The sequence below is a fragment of the Scyliorhinus torazame genome, chromosome 15, assembly GCF_047496885.1.
Source record: "Scyliorhinus torazame isolate Kashiwa2021f chromosome 15, sScyTor2.1, whole genome shotgun sequence".
Lineage (NCBI taxonomy): Eukaryota > Metazoa > Chordata > Chondrichthyes > Carcharhiniformes > Scyliorhinidae > Scyliorhinus > Scyliorhinus torazame.
This window is the reverse complement of record NC_092721.1, coordinates 80,771,512-80,798,701: the sequence shown is the minus strand read 5'-3', so window position 1 is coordinate 80,798,701 and position 27,190 is coordinate 80,771,512. Positions and strand designations below refer to the sequence as shown.

At 44.9% G+C, this 27,190-nt stretch overlaps 2 protein-coding genes across 3 annotated transcripts in view; one reads left to right on the top strand and one right to left on the bottom strand.

Moving 5' to 3' along the window:
- The window catches only part of LOC140391639 (homocysteine S-methyltransferase YbgG), a 46,674-nt gene extending 21,365 nt beyond the window's left edge, over positions 1-25,309 (bottom strand). For both annotated transcript variants that reach the window (XR_011935149.1, XM_072476328.1), the window contains exons 1-7: positions 24,989-25,309; positions 23,081-23,148; positions 14,775-14,947; positions 13,494-13,597; positions 10,582-10,743; positions 6,484-6,689; positions 4,153-4,229 (exon numbers count right to left, since the gene is read on the bottom strand). Coding sequence is in view for 1 of the 2 variants with exons in the window: in XM_072476328.1 (XP_072332429.1) it covers positions 4,153-4,229; positions 6,484-6,689; positions 10,582-10,743; positions 13,494-13,597; positions 14,775-14,947; positions 23,081-23,148; positions 24,989-25,066 (868 nt within the window). In the remaining variant the exon portion in view is untranslated. The remainder of the gene's footprint in view (positions 1-4,152; positions 4,230-6,483; positions 6,690-10,581; positions 10,744-13,493; positions 13,598-14,774; positions 14,948-23,080; positions 23,149-24,988) is intronic.
- Positions 1-27,190, top strand: part of ercc5 (excision repair cross-complementation group 5) — a 211,813-nt gene that overhangs the window by 114,428 nt on the left and 70,195 nt on the right. The window lies entirely within an intron of this gene.

The window sequence follows — 27,190 nt, the reverse complement described above, 5'->3', positions numbered from 1 at the left end:
TTTCATTCAGGACTGGACTTTAAAACAAGGAGTGTGGTTTTCCTAATTAACAAAAGGCAGACATTCGAGGTGGGGAAGATAGAGGCAGACCCAGGAGGCAGATTTGTTATGGTTAGCGGGAAGCTAGAGGGAATGGCAGTGGTGCTGGTGAATATATCGGCCCCAAACTGGGATGATGTCACATTTGTCAGGAAGGTGCTGGGGAAGCTCCCAAACCTTGACTCGCACCGGTTGATCATGGGGGTGACTTTAATACGGTCCTGGACCCGAGATTGGACCGGTTGAGTACTAGGTCAGGGAAACTATCAGCAATGACAAAGGAACTGCGGGGGTTCATGGAGCACATGGGAGGGGTAGATCGTGGAGATTTGAGAGACCAAGGAGCAGGGAATATTCATTCTACTCCCATGTACATATGGTGTACTCCAGGATAGATTTCTTCGTGCTAGATAAAACACTGTCAGCAATTGAGGTTTCAAATCACGCACCACACTGGATAGACCTACGGGCAGACACGGGAATGTCCCAGCGCCCACAGTGGAGACTAGATACATGGCTATCAGCGGATGAGGAGACCTGTGAGCGTGTGAGAGAGGCCATTCGGGGATACATAAAGATCAATGACAAGGGAGAGATTGCGGCTGTCTGGGAGGCACTGAAAGCAGTTATTAGAGGGGAATGTATTTCGATTCGAGCCCACAGGGATAAAACTGAGCGGTCGGAGCTGGACACGTTGGGAGGAGAAATCCTACAGGTGGACAGGAGATATTCAGAGTCTCCCAATGAGGAGATCCTGAAGGAGCGTCAGAGACTTCAAATGGAGTTTGGGCTCCTTTCCACAGATAAGGCGGAGGATCAGCTGAGGAGGGTAAAAGGGGCAATATATGAGCATGGGGAGAAAGCTAGCAGGATGCTGGCGCATCAGCTGAGGAAACAGGAGGCGGCGAGAGAAATAGGGAAAATAAAGGATATGAGGGGGAAGATGGTGACGGACCCGGGGGCGGTGAATGAAGTGTTCCGGGAATTTTATAGCCAGCTATAAGAGTCGGAACCCCCAGTTGGGGAGGAGGGCATAAATCAATTCCTGGGGAGGCTAGAGTTCCCGAAGCTGAATGAGGAGCTGGTGGAGGCCCTCGGGGGCCCAACTGGGCTTGGGGAGGTGATAGATGGACTGGGGGCGATGCAATCGGGTAAAGCCCCGGGACCTGACGGATTCCCAGTGGAATTTTAGAAGACGTTCTCTGGGTTACTGGGACCGCTCCTGGTTAAGGCTTTTAACGAGTCCAAGGAGCTGGGAGTACTCCACTCAACGTTATCACAGGCATCAATCTCTCTCATCCTGAAGCGAGACAAGGATCCGGATCGCACAGGTCAATTTCCCTCTTGAATGTAGATGCCAAATTATTGGCAAAGATCCTGGCCACTTGAATAGATGATTGTGTCCCGGAGATAATTGGAGAGGATCAGACGGGATTTGTAAAGGGCAGGCACGTGACATCCAACATTAGACGGCTTCTTAATGTAATTATGATGCCGGCTGAGGTGGTAGTCGCCATGGACGCAGGGAAGGCTTTCGACTGGGTGGAGTGGAAGTATCTATGGGATATTTTAGGCAGGTTTGGGTTTGGGCAGGGATTTGTGGAGTGGGTCCGGTTGTTGTACCGGGCCCCGGCGGCAAACGTAAGAACTAACCGAGTTCGGTCAGAATACTTTAGTCTATGCCCATTACCGTTTGCCCTGGCCATAGAACCCTTAGCAATGGCCCTGAGAGCAGGGAATGCCTGAGGCGGGGTATAGTGGGGGGAGGAACACAGGGTCCCTCTCTATGCGGACGATTTGCTGCTTTATGTCACAGACCCGGTGGGGGGGGATGACCGGAATCATGGAGGTATTAAGAGAATTTGGACGATTTTCAGGCTAAAAGTTAAATATGGGAAAGAGCGAGATGTTCGTGATCCAGGCACGGGGCAGGAAAGGAGACTGAAGGAGCTACCTTTTAAAGTGGTTGGGAGGAGTTTTAGGTATCTGGGGATTCAACTGGCCAAGGACTGGGGGCAGCTGCACAAGTTAAATTTGGGCAAAGAGTGGATCAAATGAGAAAGGATTTCCGTAGATGGGAGATGCTCCCACTGACACTGGCGGGGAAGGTTCAGACGGTGAAGATGACGGTCCTTCCGAGACTGCTTTTCTTTTTTCAACGTCTCCCGATTTTTGTCTGATGACATCGAGGTTTATATGGGCGGGTAACACCCCGAGAGTAAGGAGGGCACTCCTGGAACAGACCCGCTGAGAAGGGGGCTTGGCTCTCCCAAGCTTTATTAACTATTACTGGGCTGCCAACATAACATTGGTCAGGAAGTGGGTAGTGGGGGAGGGGTCGGTTTGGGAGCGGATGGAGGCGGCATCCTGCAAAGGTACGAGTTTGGAGGCTTTACTAACGGCGCTCCTGCTCGGTACTCTACAAGTCCGGTGGAGGTGGCAGCCCCAAGGATGTGGGGGCAATAGAGGCAGCATCTGAGACTGGAGGGGCGTCAGTGTGGTCACCGATCTGTGACAATCACCGGATTGTCCCGGGGGGTGCTGGATGGGGGCTTTAAGGTATGGCAGCGGGCAGGAATTGAGGGGTTTGGGGATCTATTCATCCAGGAGGGCTTTCCGACCTTGAAGACATTAGAGGAGTTTGATTTGCCGGGTGGGAACGGTTTCGGTACCTTCAAGTGCGGGACTTTGTACGGCGGGAGGTCCCAAGCTTTCCTCGCCTCCCCCTGAGGGGACGTCAGGATAAGGTGCTGTCAAAAACAGGGGTTGGAGGTGGGAAGGTTTCGGAGATATACAGGGAATTATTAGAGTGGGAAGGGGCCCCTATCAGAGAGGTGAAGAGGAAGTGGGAAGAGGAGCTAGGAGGGGAGCTGGAAACTGAACTGTGCGAAAAAGCCTTGAAAAGGGTAAATGCATCCTCGTCCTGTGCTAGACTTAGTTTGATAAAGTTCAAGGTAGTCCACAGGGCCCACTTAACGGTAGCCCGGATGATTAGGTTCTTCGAGGAGGTGGAGGACAGATGTTGGCGGTGTGGGGGTAGCCCGGCCAATCATGTTCATATATTTTGGGCATGTCCGAAACGGAGGGAATTCTGGCAGGGATTTACGGATGTTATGTCAGAAGTCCTGGAATGTAGGGTAACTCAAGAGTCCAGAACTGGCAATATTTGGGGTGTCGGAGGATCCGGGGGCAAAGTGTGGGAGGGAGGCCGATATCCTGGCCTTCTCCTCCCTGGTGGCCCGGAGACAGATCTTGCTGAGATGGAGGGACTCGGAGACCCCGAACGCAGGAGTGTGGGTCAGCGATAGGTAGGGTTTCTCAGTCTGGAGAAAATCAAGTTCGCTCTGAGAGGATCAATACAGGGATTCGCCCGGAGTTGGCAGCCGTTCATCGATTTCTTCAACAAAAAGTGAACACCAGCAGTAAGGGGTGAAAGGGAAAAGGTGGGGGTGGGGGGGGGGGGAAAGAGGAAAACAGGAGGCAAGGTAATGTTAAATAAGGACATAATGTGCAAACTCCACACGGACAGTGACCCAGAGTCGGGATCGAACCTGGGATCTCGGCGCCGTGAGACTGCATTGCTAACCACTGCGTCACCGTGCTGCCCTTCCAACCTTTTAAATGTACAGACTTTCAATGCAGTGGAAAGGTTATCCCATGTCAATACACTGATGGTTTTGGTTTAAGTCGAAGGCTTGAGAGATTTATGAAGAGGTGGAGCTGCCTGTAATCAGTGTGTATGCGAAAGTTCACCTTGTTCCTGCAGGTGACCGTTGTAGAGGAGCAGCAGATAGATAAAGAGTCTCAGGTGGGAATGGTACTATGCAAGGGCAGTCCGACAGACTGGATTAAATTCCCTCCATTTCACAAATCAGCAAGGCTGTTAATATGCCTACAACTCTCAATCCCCCTCTCATCAGATAGCAATTCATCTCCATTTCAGAAGTGTCAATTGATCTTGAATTACAAGTCTTAGAACAGTACAGCACAGTACAAGCCCTTGTCCCACGATGCAAGTCTTCTCTGGGATTTTTTAAAATGAAGATTAGTAAAGGCACAAAACATTTAATTGTTTCCATTACTGTCTCCTTGACACAACTCCTGAAAACTTACCAATCCATTTAGCCCCAAGTTCTTTCCATTCCACTGCAAATTTTGCAAGTTGATTATCGACTGGTTTGTTTTCCCAGCTGGAAGAATAAGGCACAAGAAACACAACATTAAGGAACATGTAGCCTAGGCATCATATAGCATACAAAGCTGTAAAAGATGATTTTCAATGCAGTACACAGTATTTTCCAAACTACTGACCACTGTCTCCCAAATATAGAGGTTGCATAATAACCCACCAATGCATTTGTAAAACAGAATCAATATCTTAATAGCAACTTTAAATGAGGTAAGAAAAACAATATGCCACGTGGAAGCACATTCCATTTCATCCCTGATTAATTATAGAAAACTCTTCCCATTGGTTTGTTATTTCACTGCTTATATCATCCTACTCATTTTATTGAGGTTATTTGCAGTTATAGTGTCTCTTCCCCTCCTTTCAATTATGGGTAAAACATGCAATTAAGGAGCCCTGCCCCAAATTTTCAACCCCCTCCTAAAGAACAAAAATTTACCTGGAACAACGCTACAATAGAACATTGCAGCGAGGAGACAATTCAGCCGTTGTGTTTTTGCCAACCCTTTGCTAGAGCAATAAAATTAATCTCACCAACCTGTTCTTTCTCAGACCTTTCTCTTTATCCAGTCTTGAATTAAAGGAAGCATCAGTTTCTGTATCAACCACTCTACGGCAAAGCATTTCATGCTGTAACTGCCGAAGAAATTTCTCCTAAACACTTCTCGCTCATGATAAATTTTAAATTGATGGCCTCCTTTGTCACTGACTCGCAAACTAGAAGAAATAGTCTCTCTATTCACTGTTAAACCCTTCATAACTTTAAAACTTCTGTAATAACTTCTCTGGCTTTTCTACCCTAATGGAGCACAGTAAGAAGTCTTACAACACCAGGTTAAAGTCCAACAGGTTTGTTTTGATGCCTTGCAAACACATGAAAGGATAAGTGTGGTGGAGGCAGGTTCAATCGAGGCATTCAAGAGAGCATTAGATGATTACTTGAATAGGAACCACATATGTTTCTGGAACAGACCTCTTCATTCACCCGAGGAAGGAGCAGCGCTCCGAAAGCTAGTGACATCGAAACAACCTGTTGGACTTTAACCTGGTGTTGTAAGACTTCTTACTGTGCTCACCCCAGTCCAACGCCGGCATCTCCACATCATACCCTAATGGAAATAGTCTTAGAACCTAAAGTCTCTCCACATAACTATAGTTTCCAAACCCTGCCATTATCTTGGTGAATCCAAACTGCATATTTTAATTCCCTGTCAAAAATAAAGTTCCCAAAACTGCAGACAGCAACTGTAGCCTAACTAATGTTTTGTGCACATTTATCATTACTTTTATTCTCTGGCCCGAATTTTAGAACACAAAATGCTGAAGGCCTTTACTTTCAGATTTAACTCAAATCACAGATTTGGGTTTGCAGATATTTACTCATGGTCGGTGGCATACGTTATTCCTTCAAGTGGTCTGGTTGCCTGGGTCTTGCAGAAATTGTTTTTCACTGTTCTACATCTGCTAGTGGGGCAGCAATTCTCATGTTCTGGGCTGGATCTCTGTGGCAGGTATACATGTTCTTCAAAGGTGGACCGAGGGAACACTAGGCAAGGCCTTAACTGGTTCTTTTGATTTTGTTTTAAAGTTTTTCCAATTAATGGGCAATTTAGCATGGCCAATCCACCTACCCTGTATATCTTTGGCTTGTAGGGGTGAGACACACGGAGACAGGGGGAGAAGTGCAAACTCCACATGGACAGTGACCTGGGGCCGGGATCGAACCCCGGCTCTCGGTGCCACGAGGCAGCTGTGCTAACCATTGTGCCACCATGCCGCCCAGCTGTTTTACTTCACAGTGGATAAAATATAAGTGTCTACTACAATGAAGTAACAGTAGCTCAAGATCTGGTTGCATTTATTTATTACTGTGATCAAAGAATGATCACATCCACCCAGCTTTGTTTTTCTATTGATCCATTCAGCTAGAATTCTGTCTTTCATCGATAATCAGACTTTCAGATGAGCATCAATTCCAGAACACTAATGAATTTTGATCTCTGTAACATTTAGAAGGTCACTACTATTGGAACACTACTATTGGGTTGGAATCTGCATAGCAGCCACCCAACCAATGACCAAAAGCTAAAGATTTTGAATAACTATCAATTAATATTTCTCACTGTGCAACTGATGTAAATGAACAGGATTAAAGCATTCAAAGAGACAGAGGGATTAAAAATCTTGCTGGATTAGGATTATAAATGAGACATTTGTACAAAATGGTTCTACGATTGTTGGTTTAAATGACCCACCCTGCATTACGAGTCCACATTTCTCCACTGTTGGGATATACAATCCATCCTCTTTCTGATCCTTTTTTTTTGTTGGCAGCTCTAAGGAGTGGACTAACTAGGTTAGGGGGGCAGCAGTTTAATCCCACAGCCACCAACTGGTCAGATTCAAGTGCAAATTTTACTGCGTCATCAAACCTCTCTCCATGAGAAATATATTGCTCATCCTGCAACATAGTTTGAAATAAAGATTAGAAAATACATCTAAAAGTTGCACTCTAAAGCTGTAAAGATCCATACTGAGAGTCCTGGTAGCACTAATAGGTAAAATTGCAAACTCCAAGCGAAGTAACAGAAGAGATTAAATGAGTTATTTTAACTATTGGCATTTGGCAGCCATTTGATAATTGCCCAGTCAATTTTGAACAGATGTTTTGCCACAACCGACCATCTCCAGGCTTTTTGGGTGGCTTGCAGGCCAATCCAATCCAGCCAACAGAAGGTCCAGGGAGAAGATCCTGTAAATTGTGCGGGGTTGTGAGCCCAAGGCCGTAGCAGCCCACAGAATTCTTGCGGCGTTCAAAACAGGGCTCTGTTGCTCCTGGCCCCATAAACAGCATTTTGAGACTTGTTGTTCCAGGAGTCTTTCTCTTGCCAACCGATTTTTACTGAGCTAAACGTCAATGGCGTTGGCTCTGCTTAGTAGGCCGTAAAAATTGTAGGCGGCTAGGAGGTAAAAAGTCGCACATGTGGTAGCTCCCGCCTAGGGCCATTGCTGCCAGTTAACGGGTGATTTGGGGGAACAAATTGATGCAGTATGGTATATATAAGATCCCCTCTTGTCAGTGATGTCTGTTGGACACTAGGCAAAAACCGGACAAGGGATTCTTGTCAGATTCAGAAGGTCTTCGAGCCACAGAAGAGGAGAAAATGGTGGAGGCCTCTGTGGTGTCGTTTCCCCCTCAGTGGATGACCGAGAAGTTGGTGGACTTCTTAACAAGCAAATTTAAGAAGCAGCGACAAGCGGTCGCGGAGGATTTGGTGAAGGCAATTAAGGGAGCTGTGGCACCTGTTTGGGCGTCCTTGGACAGGATGGATCAGGTTAGAGATACAGAGGGTAATGATCAAGAAGGTGGAGGAGGCGCTCACTGACCATAGAAATCGGATTGTCTCTTTGGAGGCAGAGATGGCTTTGCTGGCGGAAGGCCGAGGTCGATGATCCAGAGAATCACTCCAGATGACAGAATTTAAGAATTGTTGGGCTGCCCCAGGGCCTGAAAAGGTACAAATGCCACAGATTACATATCGAAGATGTTTGGAAAGTTGGTAGCGATGGAATCGTTCTGACCCATCCAGAGTTGAACCAAGCCCATCGTTCATTGAAGCAGAAGCCCAGGTCGGGAGAGCCATCATGGGCAATCATAGTCAGGTTCCATAGAAACCTGGACAAGGAGCTGGTTCTGAGATGGGCGAAGGACCACTCCGATGGTGGATGGGAGGGCTATGCCATCAGAATATACCAGGACATTGGGGCAGAGCTGACAGGAAGGCGTGCGGCATTTAATAAGGCCAAGGTGGCACTCTATAAGAGGAGCATGCGATTTGGGATGGTGTACCGGACTCTGCTTCGGGTCACCTACAATGACAGAGACTACAATTTCAATGTGCCAGAGGAAGCAAATGACTTTGTTAATCACCTTTTAAACTGGGCCCCCACCAATCCCTCAGCAGACCCCTCACCAGGACGTACCAGCCTGACCATTGTGAAATTACCTCCCCGCCCCTCCCCATTAGCCTTGGTGTCCAGCTCCAACGATTGTCCCATTTGGGGGCTGGCAGCTGTCTGATGTGGGACCTCCTGTCCTTAGGGCAGAAATCCAACCCCCAGCCTGTTAACAGATAATTAAATGACATTGCAGCAGCTGCTCTTCCCCCTAGGTGGGCTCTCCACAACATTTTAGCCACAAGATGGGGATTAGAGCGCCTCAAAATCCAGTCCATGGTAATGGAGTAAGAAGAATGTGGCAAGTCAATCACCTCAATTTTGATGCTGCTTCTCTGCTCCACTTCTACCAGGTTGAAGGAGTTAAACTTTCCCTTAAAATTCTATCTTTGGCGAGTTCTTATTTTCTTCTGAGGTTCATAATTGACAGGTTTTCCATTGGAACATTGTAGAGCATTGGAGTACTTCACATATTGACGTCTTGCAGGGAGTCTGATTCAGCCACAGGAAAGTCCATAGTGCCACCTGTTCTATTCTTTCAGGTATAAGAGATGCAGCATCACAACAGAAACTTTCCATTTTACTGCATAAAATAAGTTTTGTTAAATGATGTCTTCATGGCATTTCGTATTCCAAGAAAATTCAGAACGAGGAAAGCATTTAAAAAATTATTCCAGGGAACACTTTTTTATAATTCTAAACATCACGAAGGAAGATAAAGAAAGCCATTCAGCTCATCTAGCTTGTTCGTATCATTTTTTTCATCCCTCCTTCACAAGCATGCAACTGCTAACCTACTGGCCATTACAGATACTGCTCTCTATGTGAAGAAATATTTTGTAACATCAATCCTGAACTTGACATTTACCAGTTTGATCTACATCTCCGATGAACTTGAAGCAGTTCACAAGGTGCAACTTTTCTATTCCGTTCAATAGTTTATGCAACTTGTCTCCTCTCATTCTGTTCTTTTCACGTCTAAAGAAGGCAAGATTCCCAAATTCCTGGGGTTGTATTCCCCGCCGGTGGGATGCTCTGTTTCTGGCAGCCCAGGGGTTTCCCCGATGGCATGGGGCTGCCCCACAATGGGAAACCTCATTGACCGGCCGATGTAATGGAGCATCCCACCGCCGGTGTGAAATAGAAATGTGGGGGTGGGGGGGGAATTCAGCCCCTGGTAGTCATACATCATACGGGTAGCACAACGGGCAGCACAAGTGGTTAGCACTGTGGCTTCACAGCGCCAGGGTCCCAGGTTTGATTCCCCGCTGGGTCACTGTCTGTGCAGAGTTGGCACGTTCTCCCGTGTCTGCATGGGTTTCTTCCGGGTGCTCCGGTTTCCTCCCACAGTCCAAAGACGTGCAGGTTAGGTGGATTGGCCACGCTAAATTGCCCTTAAGTGTCCAAAAAAAAAAAAGGTTAGGAGGGATAGGGTGGAAGTGAGGGCTTAAAGTGGGACGGTGCAGACTCGATGGGCCGAATGGCCTCCTTCTGCACTCTGTGTTCTATCATATCCATTCTCGCCCAAAGCTGGAAAACTTGTCATCTGCAAAACTAAGGCTGGTGCTTCAGTGGTGCTTGTGCTTGCTGGAAGGTTGAACTAAATACTTAGCTCTCCATTTGCTCCAGCTAAGGTGTTCCCAGGCCATCCACAGACAAACATGGATTGTGGTGAGGCTTACTGAGGGAGTACATAGGAGGCAGGCCTGAGAGAAAGCCTATAACTCCCCATCCACCCCACCCCCTGGCCATCTCCCAGATATGCCACCTTGGGAGGCAAATTGAATATTCTTTCCATGGCACATGCTCCAACAGAATCATGTTTGGCCACAAATTTCTGTCTCTCTTCCCTGTCAAAAATCAGGCTATCCATCCTTTCCACCCCCAAGAATTTCAAATCCCCAATCCTTTCCTCTGCACATAAACCTCAGAATTGTAACTCTACTACTTTGGCAATAGAGCTCAGAATTCAGTTTGCTTTGTTAGTTCCCCAATAACCAGACACGGTCGACATTCAATCTCCTTGGACTCCCAGATGTCTTCTAGTCTCTTCTCTATTGTCAAAATTCATAAACTCTTTTTTTTCATACATTTAGAGTACCCAATTATTTTTTTCCCAATTAAGGGACAATTTAGAGTGGCCAATCCTCCTAACCTGCACATCTTTGGGTTGTGGGGATGAGACCCACGCAGACAGGGGAAGAATGCACAAATAATGTCCCGGGGCCGGAATCGAACACTGGTCCTCAGCGCCGTAGGCAGCAGTACTAACCACTGCGCCACCTTGCTGCCCTTTTCATAAACACAATCAAATTCTGTTGCTAAAGCTTTTACAGTGTTAGAAATCAATAAAAAAAAGTTAACTTGCATTAATAATTAAGTCCATGTCCAAGTACCTTAACAGAAAATGACAGCCACGCTTTAGAGTTTGGAAATTCTCTAAGAAGTTCCACCAGAGCTTCTCCTTCTTTCTGACTAGGAACTGTTTCCAAAGCAATGAGATCCACTCCCGCACTTATCAAAGCCTGCAGCTGAGGTCGATGCCAAGCCTTTAATTCCTGTAACAACCAAAAAGGGGATTATGCAGCATTTCAAAAGAGGCTGGTTTAACACAGTGGGCTAAACAGCTGGCTTGTAATGCAGAACAATGCCAGCAGCGCGGGTTCAATTCCTGTACCGGCCTCCCCGAACAGGCACCGGAATGTGGCGACTAGGGGCTTTTCACAGTAACTTCATTGAAGCCTACTTGTGACAATAAGTGATTATTATTATAAAATCATTTCACAAATAAAATATTTAAATACTGAGCACCTAAAGTTTCAAAATTATGCTACAATTTTAACTTTTTCACTACTGAATTTTCCTTCTCAAAAAAAGTAACATCTTCTATTACATCATCATGCAAATTAGAACTTTGTTGGAAATAGAATCAGAAAAATTTATAAATCAGATCTTCCTTCTACTTAGCTGATGAACTAATTTAAAAAATATATAATTTCTCCATGTTTGTATGGATCTCACCCCCACAACCCATAGATGTGCAGGGTAGGTGGATTGGCCACACTAAATTGCCCCTTAATTGGAAAAGAAGAATTGGGTACTTTAATATTTTCAAAAAAATAATAATAATTGCCCTTGAGAAGGAAAATATTTACCTCTCCAGAAAAATGTATTTTGTGAAAGAAAATCTTTTGTGAAAGAAAGACTAGTTATACAACAAGTATCGGTTTTGGACTGGCAACTGTAAAGTGCAATGCAAGGCTGGCAAATGCGAGTTATACTACCAACATCCACATGTCTCTCGGTCCTGGAACCTTTCTAGTTCAGACATTTGAATCATATATCGGCAACAAGCATTCCTAGGTATTGTATAACATAATGCAATGATGATAAAATTAATGTTCTTCTAATGTTAGAGCACAAAGGAATATTTTATATTTCCCATACTATCCACCTCGAGTAAGACTGACAATTAATACATAACACCTTAATAGACAAGAGTAATTATCAAAGGGCTTCATGTAACCTCTTAAATTCTTAATAACTTTAATCGTAGTGTCAGCTGTGGCTCAATTATAGCACTCTTGCCTCTGAATCACAAGGTTCTGGGTTCCCAATAGAGACTTGTGAAACTTCACTCATGACCACGGTAGCACAGTGCTTAGCACGGTTGCTTCACAACACCAGGGTCCCAGGTTCGATTCCCAGCTTGGGTCACTGCCTGTGTGGAGTCTGCACGTTCTCCCAGTGTCTGCGTGGGTTTCCTCCGGGTGCTCCGGTTTCCTCCCACAGTCCAAAGATATGCAGGTTAGGTGGATTGGCCATGCTAAATTGGTCTTAAGTGTCCAAAAAGGTTAGGTAGGGTTACTGGATTACGGGGATCAGGTAAAGGTGTGGGGCTTAAGTAGGGTGGGTGCTCTTTCCAAGGGCCAGTGCAGACTCGATGGGCCAAATGGCCTCCTTCTGCACTGTAAATTCTATGTTCTATGTCAACCAGCTTCCTACAACATCTTAACCAGTTATTCATCCAAAAGAGCATCAGAAACATGGACGATGTACATCATATACCTCAAATCCCTGCAGAGATATCATCAGTGTTGCCTGCACAAAATCCTGCAAATCCACTGGCAGGATAGGTCTACCAACGTGAGTGTCCTCTCCCAGCCCAATATCCCCAGTATCGAAGCACTGGTCACATTTGACAAGCTGTGATGGGCGGGTCACATTGTCTGCATGCCCGACACAAGACTCCCGACACAAGCGCCGAGCTCTGCAAAGGCAAGCGATCACTAGGAGGGCAGAGGAAACACTACAAGACGCTCTAAAATCCCCCCTAAATAAATTCAACATCCCATCGACTCATGAGAATCGTTTGCCTTAGAATGCACAAACTGGAGAAGAAACATCTATGAAGGTGCCAATCACCTCGAGCGTCATAGGGTGGAGTGCGAGGAGGCCAAGTGTAAACAGTGGAAGGAGAGCACAGAATCCAGAGCCTCCCACCCACCCACCTCATCAGACACCATCTGCCAAACAGAGTCTGTGGATCCAGGACTAGACTATTCAGCCACAGCAGAACCCACCTCCCCGGAGTGGAAGTGAGTCATCCTCACACTGAGGGACTGCCAGAGAGAGAGAGAGATACTATCGATCTAATAATCCCAAATAACCTAATTGTATCCAATACCATTCAATGTGGTACTATATCAAACACTTCCTGGAAATCAAAGCAGATAAAGTCATTCACCATTCTTCCTTAATGAAGACAATTGGGATCATGTGGCGGGATCTCAATTTTGGAAGTTCTGGAACACTAATGAATGATACGTTAATTGACATGATTAAATATAAACAAAATCAATTCATACTCTTTCAAGGTTTGTCAAACAACTTTTAAAAAATTGGACAGTATTCCTCTCACTCTCAAAGTCAAACTGCGAAATAATGCAAAGTTCCAACGAAAGCTGAGATTATGTTCTTTTTTTTTGTGGGGTACTGGCGACATTGTCAAGGCTGGCATTATTAAACTATATTCAGAGACAAGTCAGGGCATCAGGAGTCAACCACCCAGCGTGGGCAGGAATCTCGGGTTTTCTTTCCAGATGCAATTTATGGGAATGGAACACACAACCTCTAATGCAATCCTGTAACAATTACAATTGTCTTTTCAGCAGAGGTTTAACACCTAAACCCAAATATGAATGAGTACACCAGCAAAGAAATTCTGTACAGATACTGGTGATTGGGTAAGACAAAATTGCTACCTCATAAGTCACTCGTATGTCATCATATACAATTTGAACCATACCTCTTTAGTCATCCGTTCAACATAGTTTCCTGAATATTCGGAACCATCATGCAGAGAAGCTCCATATGGCCCAATGGAACCTGCAACACGGGGTTTTTCCCTGTCTTAAAATTGCAAACTATGTTAATCAGTTTATTGATAAGCTAATAGGAACACCCAAAATAAACATTACATGAAAAATTACATTACATTGTAGAAAGTGGCTACTTCAAAGGCCAGAAAATTTATCAAAAGAGCAGTTTAGCTACATTGATCAGCAAGTTCTCGGGTTCAATCCCCTGTTGTGAGATGTAGGTTGCTCACAGCCAGTATGATGGCTCAGGTGACACGCTGAAGCATCCTGGAGAAACAGCTTGCATCCCCATTCCTGACCATTTATGATGCAAGCGGATGTTGAGCTAGAACAAGATCAAGCTTGCCTGTGATGCTCTTTACAAATCACTTTAGCCAAGTACTGAAAAGGATGCAAATATCCCTGGCACTATATTTCTGCATGAGTATGATTCCAAGAGAGGAGAGAAAATTGGAAAGAAAAAAAAAAATGTGGGAGAAAAAAAATTGGGAAACAATATTGAAGATATGATTCCACTAAATTACATGCATCAGGACATGTCTAGTCTTGCCACAGCATAGGGTACCTGTATTGAGTTTTGATGCCATTAAGACGACCCAAATAGAAGCTCCCAGGCTTAAATTCAAACACTGCATTTGATCCCCAAAAGCCTTTTAAATTCTTGCAGCTGGCCCAATACAGTTCAAAGGATTACTAAAGAGTACGGTACAATCTAGCCTGAATGATAAACAAAGTTTTCTAATTACAAGAATAGGTTATTTTTTAAATCGTCGGTGCTGAGGACACGGGTTTGATCCTGGCCCTGGGTCACTGTCTGTGGAGTTTGCACATTCTCCCAGTGTCTGCGTGAGTTTCACCCCCAGAACCCAAAGATGTGCAGGGTAGGTGAATTGGCCACGCTAAAATTGCCCCTTAATTGGAAAAAATGAATTGGATACACAAAATTTACAAAGAAAGAATTGAGGTACTCTACCTGTATTAGCTCCACTAAAGAAATTGTTACCGGCTGAAATTTCACACTAAAATTGACAATAGAACAGTGGGGGAAACAATTGCAGCCCCTTCAAAGCAGCATTTTTCACAGACAAAAATAGATTTATATTTTTGAATTTGTTTGAAAAAGAATATTTGCAAGATTTCCGCCTGTACAATATGGGTTTAGTGTTAGATTGAAAAGTAAGTCTGAAGTGAAAAGCTGCAAAACCTACCTGAACTCTTAGATTCTGAGAGAAACTCATCAACAGCCTCTTTAGCAAGTTGCACTCCTGACTGAATGAGCAGAACTGCCTCCTCTGATTGCAGACAAAGATGCTTCACAAATCCTACCACCGTTGCCTGGTATGTGGCTGTGGTAATTACATCAGCACCACTACAAAGGTACCTAAAAGTGAAACAATACACTTTAAAAGAGTAAAGACATTCTGGTACCAGGCTGGTCACATCAATACACGGTAGCATTGTGGATAGCACAATTGCTTCACAGCTCCAGGGTCCCAGGTTCGATTCCCAGCTTGGGTCACTGTCTGTGCGGAGTCTGCACATTCTCCCTGTGTGTGCGTGGGTTTCCTCCGGGTGCTCTGGTTTCCTCCCACAGCCCAAAGATGTGCAGGTTAGGTGGATTGGCCATGCTAAATTGCCCTTAGTGTGCAAAATTGCCCTTAGTGTTGGGTGGGGTTACTGGGTTATGGGGATAAGGTGGAGGTGTGGACCTTGGGTAGGGTGCTCTTTCCAAGAGCCAGTGCAGACTCGATGGGCTGAATGGCCTCCTTCTGCACTGTAAATTCTATGAATACCGGGTAAGGTTTTAGAATCAGTAGGCATTTGGAAAGGTTTGGGTTAATTGAGAACTAGCAAGGATTTGTAAAACGCAAAAGATGGTTGGCTGATCTAACTCAATTTTTTGATGAAGTAATGGAAAAGATTGATGAAGGGAATATCCAAATAGATTTAAAGAAAACATTTCACAAAGTATCACATAAAAGGCTGGTCAACAAAACTGAGGCACATGGAGTTAAAGTGTCAGTATCAGCTTTGTTAAATTCAGAAACAAAGACAAGGATCAAATATGGTAGGCTCTTTCATTGGCTTTTAATGAGGATCCATATGAAGGCGGCCGGGAAACAAAGTCTGACTCATCCTTCCCTTAAGGAGGCAGCCAAACTCATCTTGCCTTACAGACACGGGAACACAAGTAATATACCTTTTTTAGAGAGTCTTTACCACTCTTTACTCTTCCCACTATTCTGTATCCTGGCCTTTTCCTAATAAATGATGTTTATTCAAGACCCTCAAAAAGATTTACGTGGCAACTTTATTATCCTAAATATTCGAGGAGTCTCTGGTGACCGTTAGAATTGATAAGTGGTCATGCTTTTAGACCTCTGCTAGCCAGAGACTCCTTCGCCCTGGTTTTGGGAGGGGGGGTGGGGGAGAAGAGAGAGGGAGAGAGAGAGACTTTATGGCTACCAATTCCATTTCCCCCATAATGACTTGATAGCAACAGACTTCCTACAGGACCAAATACCTAGTTTCCCTTATCAGTTATCTGGTCATGAGGCCCCAGCTAACCTCTTGCTGCATAGAAGCTGCACTGGATCATTTTACTTTTCGTATAAAGGATAACATGGTCACAACTCCGAATTCACAGAATGTTTCACAATGCTTAGTCTAGAAATATTACAATATCAATTATGCATAAGGTTATACAAAACAGACTAGGCAGGGATGTCCTATGTCCCCCCTGCTGTTTGCACTTGCAATTGAGCCGTTGGCCATCGCATTAAGAAGTTCAGGGGTATGGAAAGTAATAGTGCGGGGGGGGGGGGGAGATAGAGCATAGGGTGTCCTTATATGCCGATGATTTGCTGTTATACGTGTTGGAACCAGGTGTGTCGATAGGGGGAATATTGGTGATGCTTAGAGTGTTTGGGTCTTTCTCGGGGTACCAACTAAATCTGGACAAGTGTGAGTATTTTGTGGTGTCTCCGCCAGGGGTGGGGGGCTGTCATTCCGTAGGGCAGGGACTCACTTTAGATACCTGGCGGTGCAGGTTGCCCGGGAGTTTGGGGGGGGTCGGGGGTGTGCTCCGCAGGTACAACATTTCTAGTTTGGTGGGGAAAGTGAAAGCTGATCTGGCAAGGTGGGATGGTCTCCCTCTGTCACTGGCGGGTCGGGTACAGGCGATTAAAATGAACGTGCTGCCGCGATTTCAGTTTATTTTTCAACGCCTGCCGATTTTCCTGCCAAAGGCTTTTTTCAGAGGGAAGGATTACTTCGTTCATATGGGGAGGAAAGGTGGCCAGAGTTAGAAAGGTGCTGCTGCAGAGGGGAAGACAGGCAGGGGATTTGGGTCTTCCGAACCTGATGTGTTACTACTTGTCGGCGAATGTGGAGAAGGTGCGGAGCTGGCTCAGAGGGGTTGATTCCCAGTGGATGAGAGTTTGTGCAGGGGGGTTGAGATTGAAAGCACCAGCAACAGCGCCGCTCCGGATAGCCCCGAGGAAATACTCAGGGAGTCCGGTAATAATAGCTTCATTGAGAATTTGGAGGTAGTTTTGCCAACACTTCGGGTTCGGGGAACTACAGATGTGAGCCAGGGAGGTGGGATGGAAATTTTCGGAAATGGGAGGAGAAGGGGATTAAGACACTAAAAGATTTGTTTCTTAGGGATCGGTTTGCTGGGCTGAAGTTGCTGGAAGTGAAGTATGGGCTGGAGCAGGGGGAAATGGTTTGATACATGCAGGTTCGTGATTTTGCCAGAAAGGAGATATGAGCTTCCCGGTGGAGCCGGCCTCCACACTGCTGGAGCAGGTGCTGACGACAGGGGAACTGGAGAAGGGGGTAATGTCAGCGGTTTATGGAACTATTTTGGAAGAGGAGAAGGCACCACTGGAAAGGATCAAAGCAAAGTGGGAGGAAGAGTTGGGAGAGGATATGGAGGCGGGGTTCTGGTGTGAGGTGCTCCAGAGAGTGAATGCCTTCACCTCGTGCGCGAGGTTGGGGCTGATACAGCTGAAGATGGTGTACAGAGCATACCTCACGAGACGATTCTTTGAAGGAGTGGAAGATGTGTGTGAACATTGCCCGGGGGGGGGGGGGGGGGGGGGGGGCGCTAATCATCTTCATATGTTTTGGTCCTGTCCAAAGTTAGAAGATTACTGGAAGGAGGGTTTTAGGGTAATTTCTGAAGTGGTGCACGTGAAACTGGACCCGAGCCCCCAGGAGGCCATATTCGGGGTGTCGGAATAGCCAGGGTTGGAAATGGTGCGGAGGCAGATGTTGTAGCCTTCGCCTCGCTGACTGCTCGAAGGCGGATCCTGATGGGATGGAGGACAACCTCTCCACCCTGTGCCCTGGCGTGGCGGGAGAACTTGTTGGAATTCTTGACCTTGAGAAGGTTAAGTTTGAACTGAGGGGAAGCATGGAGGGGTTCTACAATTCATGGGTATTATTCATCACGTACTTTCATGAACTGGATAACATCGAACATTAGGTGGGGGGGGGTTAATGGTGACAATGGGTGATTCCGGATTCCTTTCTGTCATTTGTTGATGTGAACATGCGGGCTAATGTTTGGGGTTTGGTGGGAGGATGGGATCACTGTTATTGATATGGGGATTGACATATTTGTTACTGATTATTGTTTGTTGTTGGTGGGTGTAAATTTGGGAGAAAATGTGAAAATGGAGGAGAATAAAAATATATTTTTTTAAAAGTTTAGACAAAACCATTTTTTAATGTAAGTGTGTAGCCATACTCACAAGTTATAGAGATTATACATGATATAAATGTATGGCATTGGTTACATTGGCATTCTACACTCGACTTTACGTATATAGATATATATGATCAGTTAATACATAGAGTTGAATAATACTTGTAAGCTATAAAACTTGTATGTAAAATTGCAAAATCAGCCATATACTGTTACAAGGTCTCATACAGAGTTGAAAGTAATAACTTTAAATATAGCCCATTCCTTAGGCATCTATGGTCCTGCTTCAGTTCCCCAGTGCCACAGAGTTTCACTAATTGTTCCTCATGCTGAATCAGTCCCCTCATTTGATGAATTGACACTCTGGTGATACTTGCTGATCCTTCGTCGGCCTGGACTCAGGCCCTAAATCAGTGGTTATTTTATATAGTATTTTGGCTTTAATGTTGGCCTAATTCAGCAAAGCCATTGAGATACACGTCTCCTGCAAAACTTCCAAACTCTGTTTATTCTAAGTGGAGTCTCCATGTCCATAGCTGATATGAATTCAATGTGCTGAATGGCCTCCTCCTGTGCCATTATGACTTATTAGGAAAAGTTATAAAATAATGATATTCATTTGGGAAAAGATCAAAATTAAGAAATGCAGGATCTCTTCCCTTTTAGAGTACTGTTGAATATGTATGAATGGACTAGGTCACGTCAGCAGGTTTTCTAGCACAAAAGTCAATTAGCAAAAATATGTTTGCGACCGCCTCAAAATCACAGGTTTTACCTAGTATACCCGCTGTGTAATCTACTTACCCACATAAAATGGGTTCCAGGGCTGATATGCTCTTTATCAATGTGAATTTAAACATTATTTCAGTAATATTAGCAGGAATACCGTGCTGACTGATATTCAGTTTGGGTTCCGTCAGATTCACTCAGTTCCTGACCTTATCAGGTTTAAACATGAACAAAAGAGCTCAACTCCAGAAGGAAGGCGAGAGCTACCCTTGACATCAAGACACAATTTGACCAGTATGGCATCAATGGGAATCAGGAGGAAAACCCTCCACTTGTTGGAGTCATACTTGGCACAAAGGAAGATGGTTACAGTTGCTGGAGGTTAGTCAGCTCAGTCCCGGGAAATCGCGCAGGAGTTCCTCAGGATAGTGTCCGAGGCTCAACCATCTTCAACTACTTCATCAATGACCTTTCTTCCATCAGGAGCAAGGATGTTCGCTGATGTTTGCACAGTGTTCAGCACCATTCACAACTCCTAAGATACTGAAGCAGTCCATATCCAAATGCAGCAAGACCTGGCTTGGGATGACAACTGGCAGGTAACATACAAGCCACACAAATGCCAGGGAATGACCATCTCCAACAATAGAGAATCTAAACACTTTCCCATGACATTCAATGGCAGTCCCATCGCTGAATCCCCCATTATTAACATCCTGGTTACTACTGACCAGAAACTAAACTGGATATACCATACAAATACTGTAACTACAAGAGCAAATCAGAGGCTATGAATCTTGTGGTCAGTAACTCACCTCCTGACTCCCTAAAGCCTGTCCACCATCTATAAGGTACAAGTCAGGAGTGCGATGGGATCTCTCCACTTGACTGGATGAGCACAGTTCCAACAACACTAGAGAAGCTAGACACCGTCCAGGATGCGGCGGCCTGCTTAATTGGCACCCATGACAAACATTTTTACTCCCTCCTGTTACAGTCCCAGTTGGTGTTACTACTGGACGGGAAGATTCCAGCGTGGAACCCTGGCTCAAAAGATCCGCGGGAGAAGAGGACTGCTAATTAATTAACAAGAAGAAAAACATTCATTAAACATGAAAAGTTGGATTATAATACAATACCCCTTTACTCCCCCTGAAGCTTTCAAAGATAAAATAAAGTCACCATAGTCCCAGCTGACCATAAACTGCTTTCCCCTTTGTGGAGGGGGGGGGGGGAGCTGACTGGTGGTGATTTTCCCTGAGGATCATCACACTTCAGGCGAGGTGCAAGGTTGAGAAGGCAGACCTTCATGAACAACCTCAGCCAGTACGGAAATTGAATCCACGCTGTTGGCCTTGCTCTGCATCACAAACCAACTGTCCAACCAACTGAGCTAAACCAGACTCCCTCTACTCTGAAACCAATGACAGGTGCCACTCAACCGATCCTCCATGGATTTCTCCTCAAATTCCCCCCAGATGATTGTGACATCAGTTTTTCCAACTCCACTCTCAAAGTCACACTTTAAAATCTTCTTTCAAACAATGCGTTCCATCAGCTATTTTCATCAAGAATCCATTCCAGGTTTTACAACTATCCTGTGAAACAAAGCTGATTTGATGAGGAATCCAGCTTTAGGTTTTTCACCTCTCCTTTCAGGATTCCTTTGTTTCAGATGCTTTTACACAAACTCCAAGATCCAGCCACCAATTTCTACAATTATTTCAACTCACATCCCATAGGCTGTTGTAAAATCTCACAAACCTTATAATCACTTCAGGTATCGTTCTGGCTTCTCACCAGCCAAATTCTTCTCAGCTCTGTCTATCTTCGCTGAACAGGGCTCTGTTCTAGTTCCAGTTCTTTGTTCATTTAACTTCAGACTTCTTGGAAACTTCTCATCATTCCTTTAGTTGCCTTAACCAACTGGTCTTTAGATTTCTGCACTTTTAGCTATTACTCCATGGTACGGCTTTTCTTCTAACAGAGATGAGAACTGTTTTCTGTCTTTCAATTCCTAGCCCCAACTGCTATGAATTTAGCTAAAACTACCCTCAAACAGCCTTCCTGCTCTAAAGGCGCCCCTGGTTGCTAAGCAATAACTTACTTCTCTTAGCTTGATTAATTTTAAAATTATAACACTCTCTAAGCTCAATAGAAGCGCAGTTTGAACTGACAAAACCCCGTTTAAGATCGTACCACATGTTAAAATACAAAGGTATCACACATTGAAATCAACAGGCTGCACACAATTAAAAAACATTAATGGGGACATTGCTTGCACCATGCCTATTTATCATTCCTGCTAGGATCTTGATCCCTACCTGGTCCAGATGGAGCTGGGCACAGGATTAGTTCCTTCCTTCCCCAGTACTGGTGCCAATTGCCTGTGCATCTTTCCCCACAGCACATCTTTAGGCACAGTTCACCTTCCTACTTGGCTTCTCCCCATATGACTTGAATAATAAGTGAAGAATTATAATGCATGGGGTACTGTTCATTAATTAGTCCCTCGTACACTCTGAGCAGGACCTCTTGCATGTTCTTTTCTATGTTGTTGGTCCCAACAGTGACCACAACAACTGGACTCTCCCTCTCCAATCTTCTTTCAAGCCAGTTCAAGACGTTCCTTGCTCTGGTATACCATGTGACACTCTTGATCCTGTTTCCAAAAGATGCAGTCAGTCCTCGTAATTATTGATTGCCCTACAACTACTATCTTGAGCTCCCCCTCCTCTAGACAACATTCTGCTTCAAGATGCCAAGGTCAGCATTCTGACAAGTCTTCATTCTTTTCCTCACAGATAGTACATCATATCTGTCAGATTGGGATCAGCTTCCACCGGTCCTCATTCTCTACTGTTAAAATATTAATTTCTATCTCAATGAACCCAGACGATAGAAAGATACTAAAAGCATTTTTGGCATTGATCCCTCGTCTCTTTTAAAGCCATAAACTTGGATACAGGAAGACAAAAGATCCAATCCACAGCTGAATCACATTTATCAATTCATGCAATTCTTTCTGAACTCCACTCGGTTCAGGACTCCAGCCCATTTGCCCATTATCTAGCACTACAGCTCAGTTTCATGAATCTTAGGACAAATCTGCTTTTCGACCTGTACATATTTCCATTAAAACAAAGTGACACTTTATACACTAGAAGTGAAGTGAGTTTGACACAGTGTAAATGTCCCTCTCTACTCATCCCCAAATTTGTGACAAGTGCAACCTCTGAACATCACTGCCTCTCACATGTGACATTTTTTATCTTGTACACTATTTATATGTAACCTCACTGAATCAGATTGCCAATTTTATACTAGGGTTGAACTTGGGACATTTTTTACAGTGGGTGCAAGCCTACTGAAACCTGGATTAAAAGGATCTGTAATGATTTCAGGCATAAAATAGAAACATTTCATCCTACCAGTCCTTAAATATGTGTGTTGTTACAATCTACATGGGGAAACCATCAACCAAAATAACCAGATTTACTGGATTACCCCAAATAAAGATATTTCCAATAAGATTCCACTTTCTATACCTTTTACTTTAACACAAATCAGAACAAAGATACAAAATTAAAATTAAGCAGTATTTAACTGGTAAAAGATAATTCAAAAAAGGCAAATTTCTCTTTAAATAGTCAATTCAACAAAGATGCTTCTTGTGCAACCACAGGTACCTACCTGCATCACTCACTGCACAAATGTGGCACTGTATTGCTTCTGGTTAAAGGTTGTCACAAAGTGTGCATGAAAGAAAAGAATTTGAATAAGTGGTGCTAATTATCTAACATGATAGAGATGTGCTCTTAAACTTCATGGGAGATGACATTTAAGAGCACATGGAGTACCTAGACAAGCACCTCAAGTACATATAACAAATACCTCTGTAAAATATAAAGGGGCAGAATGCAGGAACCTACTAGTGACAGATCCTTCTCAAGTCCACAATCATAACAATACTAATAGGCCTATTTGTCAACTAAATTGATTATGTTTTAACATTGAACATCAGAGCAAATTATTCTGAACAGCTAAACAAAAATAGCTGACTCTAATTACCTTGCATGCACATTTTTGATTGCCTGTGGATTAGTTTGCAATATTCTGGCACTCCACAATGGATCTTCCTATACAGATGAAAACATTCATAATTAAAGTGCAATTTGATCTAAATTCACTTCAGCTCACATGAAAACAACGAAATTCACCTTCAAATGAATGTATCTATCTAGAAGAGCCCGATAGCAAAGTATGAGTTGCCCCCAGGGAATATCTTTAGATACATGCAAGTGAGGACGTTTACGAGGCAACAGGTGAGTGAATTTCCGCTGCTCCCGACACAGGGGATCCAGAATAGAGTGATTTCGGGGGTATGGGTCGGGGAGGGCAAAGTGTCCGAAATATATCAGGAGATGAGAGACGAGGGGGAGGCGCTGGTAGAGGAGCTGAAGGGAAAATGGGAAGAAGAGCTGGGGGAGGAGATTGAGGAGGGTCTGTGGGCTGATGCCCTAAGTAGGGTAAATTCCTCTTCCTCGTGTGCCAGGCTTAGCCTGATACAATTCAAGGTTCTACACAGAGCACACATGACGGGAGCGAGGCTGAGCAGGTTCTTCGGGGTGGAGGACAGGTGCGGGAGGTGCTTGGGAATCCCGGCGAACCACACACATATGTTTTGGTCATGTCCGGCACTGGATGAGTACTGGAGGGGAGTGGGAAGCGTGATTTCAAAGGTGGTGAAGATCCGGGTCAAGCCAGGTTGGGGGTTAGCTATATTTAGGGTAGCAGATGAGCCGAGTGCAGGAGGCGAAAGAGGCCGATATTCTGGCCTTTGCGTCCCTGGTAGCCTGGCGAAGGATCTTACTCATGTGGAAGGAAGCAAAACCCCCCCGGCGTGGAGGCCTGGACAAACGATATGGCAGGGTTCATAAAACTGGAACGGATGAAGTTTGCGTTGAGAGGATCGGTTCAGGGGTTCTTCTGGCGGTGGCAACCGTTCCTTGACTATCTCGCGGAACGTTAAGGGAAAATAGATCGTCAGCAGCAGCCCAGAGGGGGGGGGGGGGGGAACCTGTTTTGTTCTGGTTGGGGGGGGGGGGAGAAAGAGAGCACTATTTTTTGTTACTTTGTTATATCACTATTTTATTTAAATTATGTTATTTATTAGTTACTGTGTTATTTTTTTGTTGATTTGTAAGGTGGAAAAATTGTGTTTGAAAACTTTAATAAAATATATTTTTTAAAAAGAGCCCGATAGCCATTGATGGCAAGCTAAATTTGGCCACAATTATACGGTCCTGTCACACAGAGTTAGGGGAGGCAGTAGAGACAAACTGCAGCTTCTGCTGCCAATTTAATAAACTGGGAGCTAGAAATGGTTGTACATTGGCGGCAGCGGGATGTCTTTGGATAACATCCAGTGGATATGATGTGGAGATGCCAGTGTTGCACAATACGAAGTCTTACAACACCAGGTTAAAGTCCAACAGGTTTGTTTCAAACACTAGCTTTCGGAGCACTGCTCCTTTCTCAGGTGAAGAGAGAGCTTTGTTAAAACATTTTCAGTAAAAGCGATAGAAGGCTTTAGAGATGCCCGCAAGTTTTCGACAGTCTAACTGCAAATTGCTATCTCTTCGTTTTGTGGTCAATAAATGTTCTTGTAAGTGCTCATATCCAAGAGTCCATGCTGCACAAAGGGGCGGAGCTGAGAACCGAGACTCAGGTAGGGGCAAGTCTGGTTTACGTTATGCTCGGGACGGAGCCTAATTTACATATTCGCACAGGGGACGGGGTCTAATTTACATATTCCCCGAGAGGCGGAGTCTAATTTACATATTCGCACAGGGGGCGGAGTCCACATTACATATTCCACAGGAGGCGGAGTCGAATTTACATAATCCAGTGGGAGACGGAGTTGAGGTTATCATACGTAAGGGGACGCGCGAACCAGATCGCAGCAGCCGCCATCACCTTCAAGTCCAGGCCCGCTGCCTCGAGCTCTGTTGCCAAGGCGCCATCAAGAATTGTCACCTTCTTGCCGTCAGCCATCTCTCAGCGCTTCCGTTACTTCTCGCCAAGAGATGAGTGCGAAGGCGGCATGGAGCTGATCAATATAAATGTTATCGGTGCATCGAAGAATGTGAACCGCCGGCTCCTTCCGCATTCACACGGAGTCCGGCCATGGATTTGGAAACGTGCCGCACTAATATCTGCCCCCATTGTGACTTCATCCGAGAGTGACTGTCGTTCGGTTCCGCTTCTCATCGGCGGCGTTCCCGGCTGCTGGCGCGGAGACACCGCACTCCGGCTTAATTCGTGAGCAGTGCAGGTAATTCGGCTGGATGAGGTTTGGAAATACCGAGGGCGGGGATTAGATGTAAATACTGGGATGCTGTGCTATTTAATAAACAAACCTTCGTGTATAATTTTAAAAAAGCAAAGGTCTGCGGGTGCTGTAAATGTGAAATGAACACAGCTGGAAATACTCAACAGGCCTCGAGTCTGCTCCGCCATTCATTATGATCATGGTTGATCATCAAGTTCAATACCCTGATCCCACCTTCCCCCTTGATTCCTTTAGCCCCAAAAGCTATATCTAATACCTTCATGAAATTACCAATGTTTTGGGCTCCACTTTCTGTGGTAGCAAATTCCAAAGATTCACTACTCTCCGGGTGAAGAAATTTCTCCTCCCCTCAGCCCTAAAAGGTTCACCCTTTATCCGCAAACTATGATCCCTAGTTCTGATCTCTCCCACCATTGGGTACATTCTTTCTGAATCTACTCTTTTAAATCCTGTTCGAATTTTAAAAGTTTCTGAGATTCCCCTCTCCCTTCTCTAAACTCCAATGAATATAATCGTAACCGATTTACCCTCCTCAAATGACGGCCCCGCCATCCCAGGAATCAGCCTGGTAAACCGCTGCACTCTCTCCAAGGCAAGCTTCCTCACATCAGGACACCATAACTGCACACAATACTCCGGATGTGTCCTCACCAATGCCCTATACAAATGCAGTAAAACATCCCTAATCCTATACTCAAATCCTCTCGCTACCATTTGCCTTCTTTACTGCCTGTTGTATCTGCGTCCTTTCAGCGACTGAAACACGAGGATACCAAGATCTCGCTGAGTATCCACCTCTCTCAATTTACACCCATTTAAATAATAATCTGTCTTCCTATTTTTGCTACCGTAGCAGATAAACTCACATTTATCCATGCTATATTGCATATGCCCACTCACTCAGTCTGTCCAAATGCTGCTGAAACATCTCTCCATCTGCCTCCCACCTCCCACTCAACTTTGTATCATCTGCAAAATTGGAGATAATATATTTAGTTCCCTCATCCAAATCATTAATATAATGTGAACAGTTTGGGTCCTAGCCCAGGTGCGGTACCCCACTAGTCACTGCCTGCCAATCAGAAAACGACCCGTTTATTCCAACCTTTTGCTTCCTGTTTGCCTGAAAGTCCATGTGCTTTAAGTTTACATATAAATCTGCTATGTGAGTCCTTGTCGAAAGCCTTCTGAAAGTCTAAATAAACCACATCTGCATTTCTCCCTGGTCAACTCTACGAGTTACATCTTCAAAGAATTCTAGAAGAATTATCATAGATCATAGAATTTACAGTGCAGAAGAAGGCCATTCGGCCCATCGGGTCTGCACCGGCTCTTGGAAAGAGCACCCTACCCAAGGTCAACACCTCCATCCTAACCCAGTAACCCCATCCAACACTAAGGGTAATTTTGGACACTAAGGGCAATTTATCATGGCCAATCCACCTAATCTGCACATCTTTGGACTGTGAGAGGAAACCGGAGCACCCGGAGGAAACCCACGCACACACGGGAGGATGTGCAGACTCCGCACAGACAGAGACCCAAGCGGGAATCGAATTTGGGACCCTGGAGCTGTGAAGCAATTATGCTATCCACAATGCTACCGTGCTGCCCCATATGATTTTCCTTTCGTAAATCCTTGCTGCCTTTGTCTGATTACACCACTGCTTTCCAATGGCTGTGTTACGAAATCGTTGATGATGAACTCCAGCAACTTCCCTACTACTGACGCTAGGCTCACTGGTTTATAATTGCCTGTTTTCCCTCTATCTCCCTTTTTGAATAGCGGGGGTTACATTCGCTGCCCTTCAATCTGTAGGAATAAT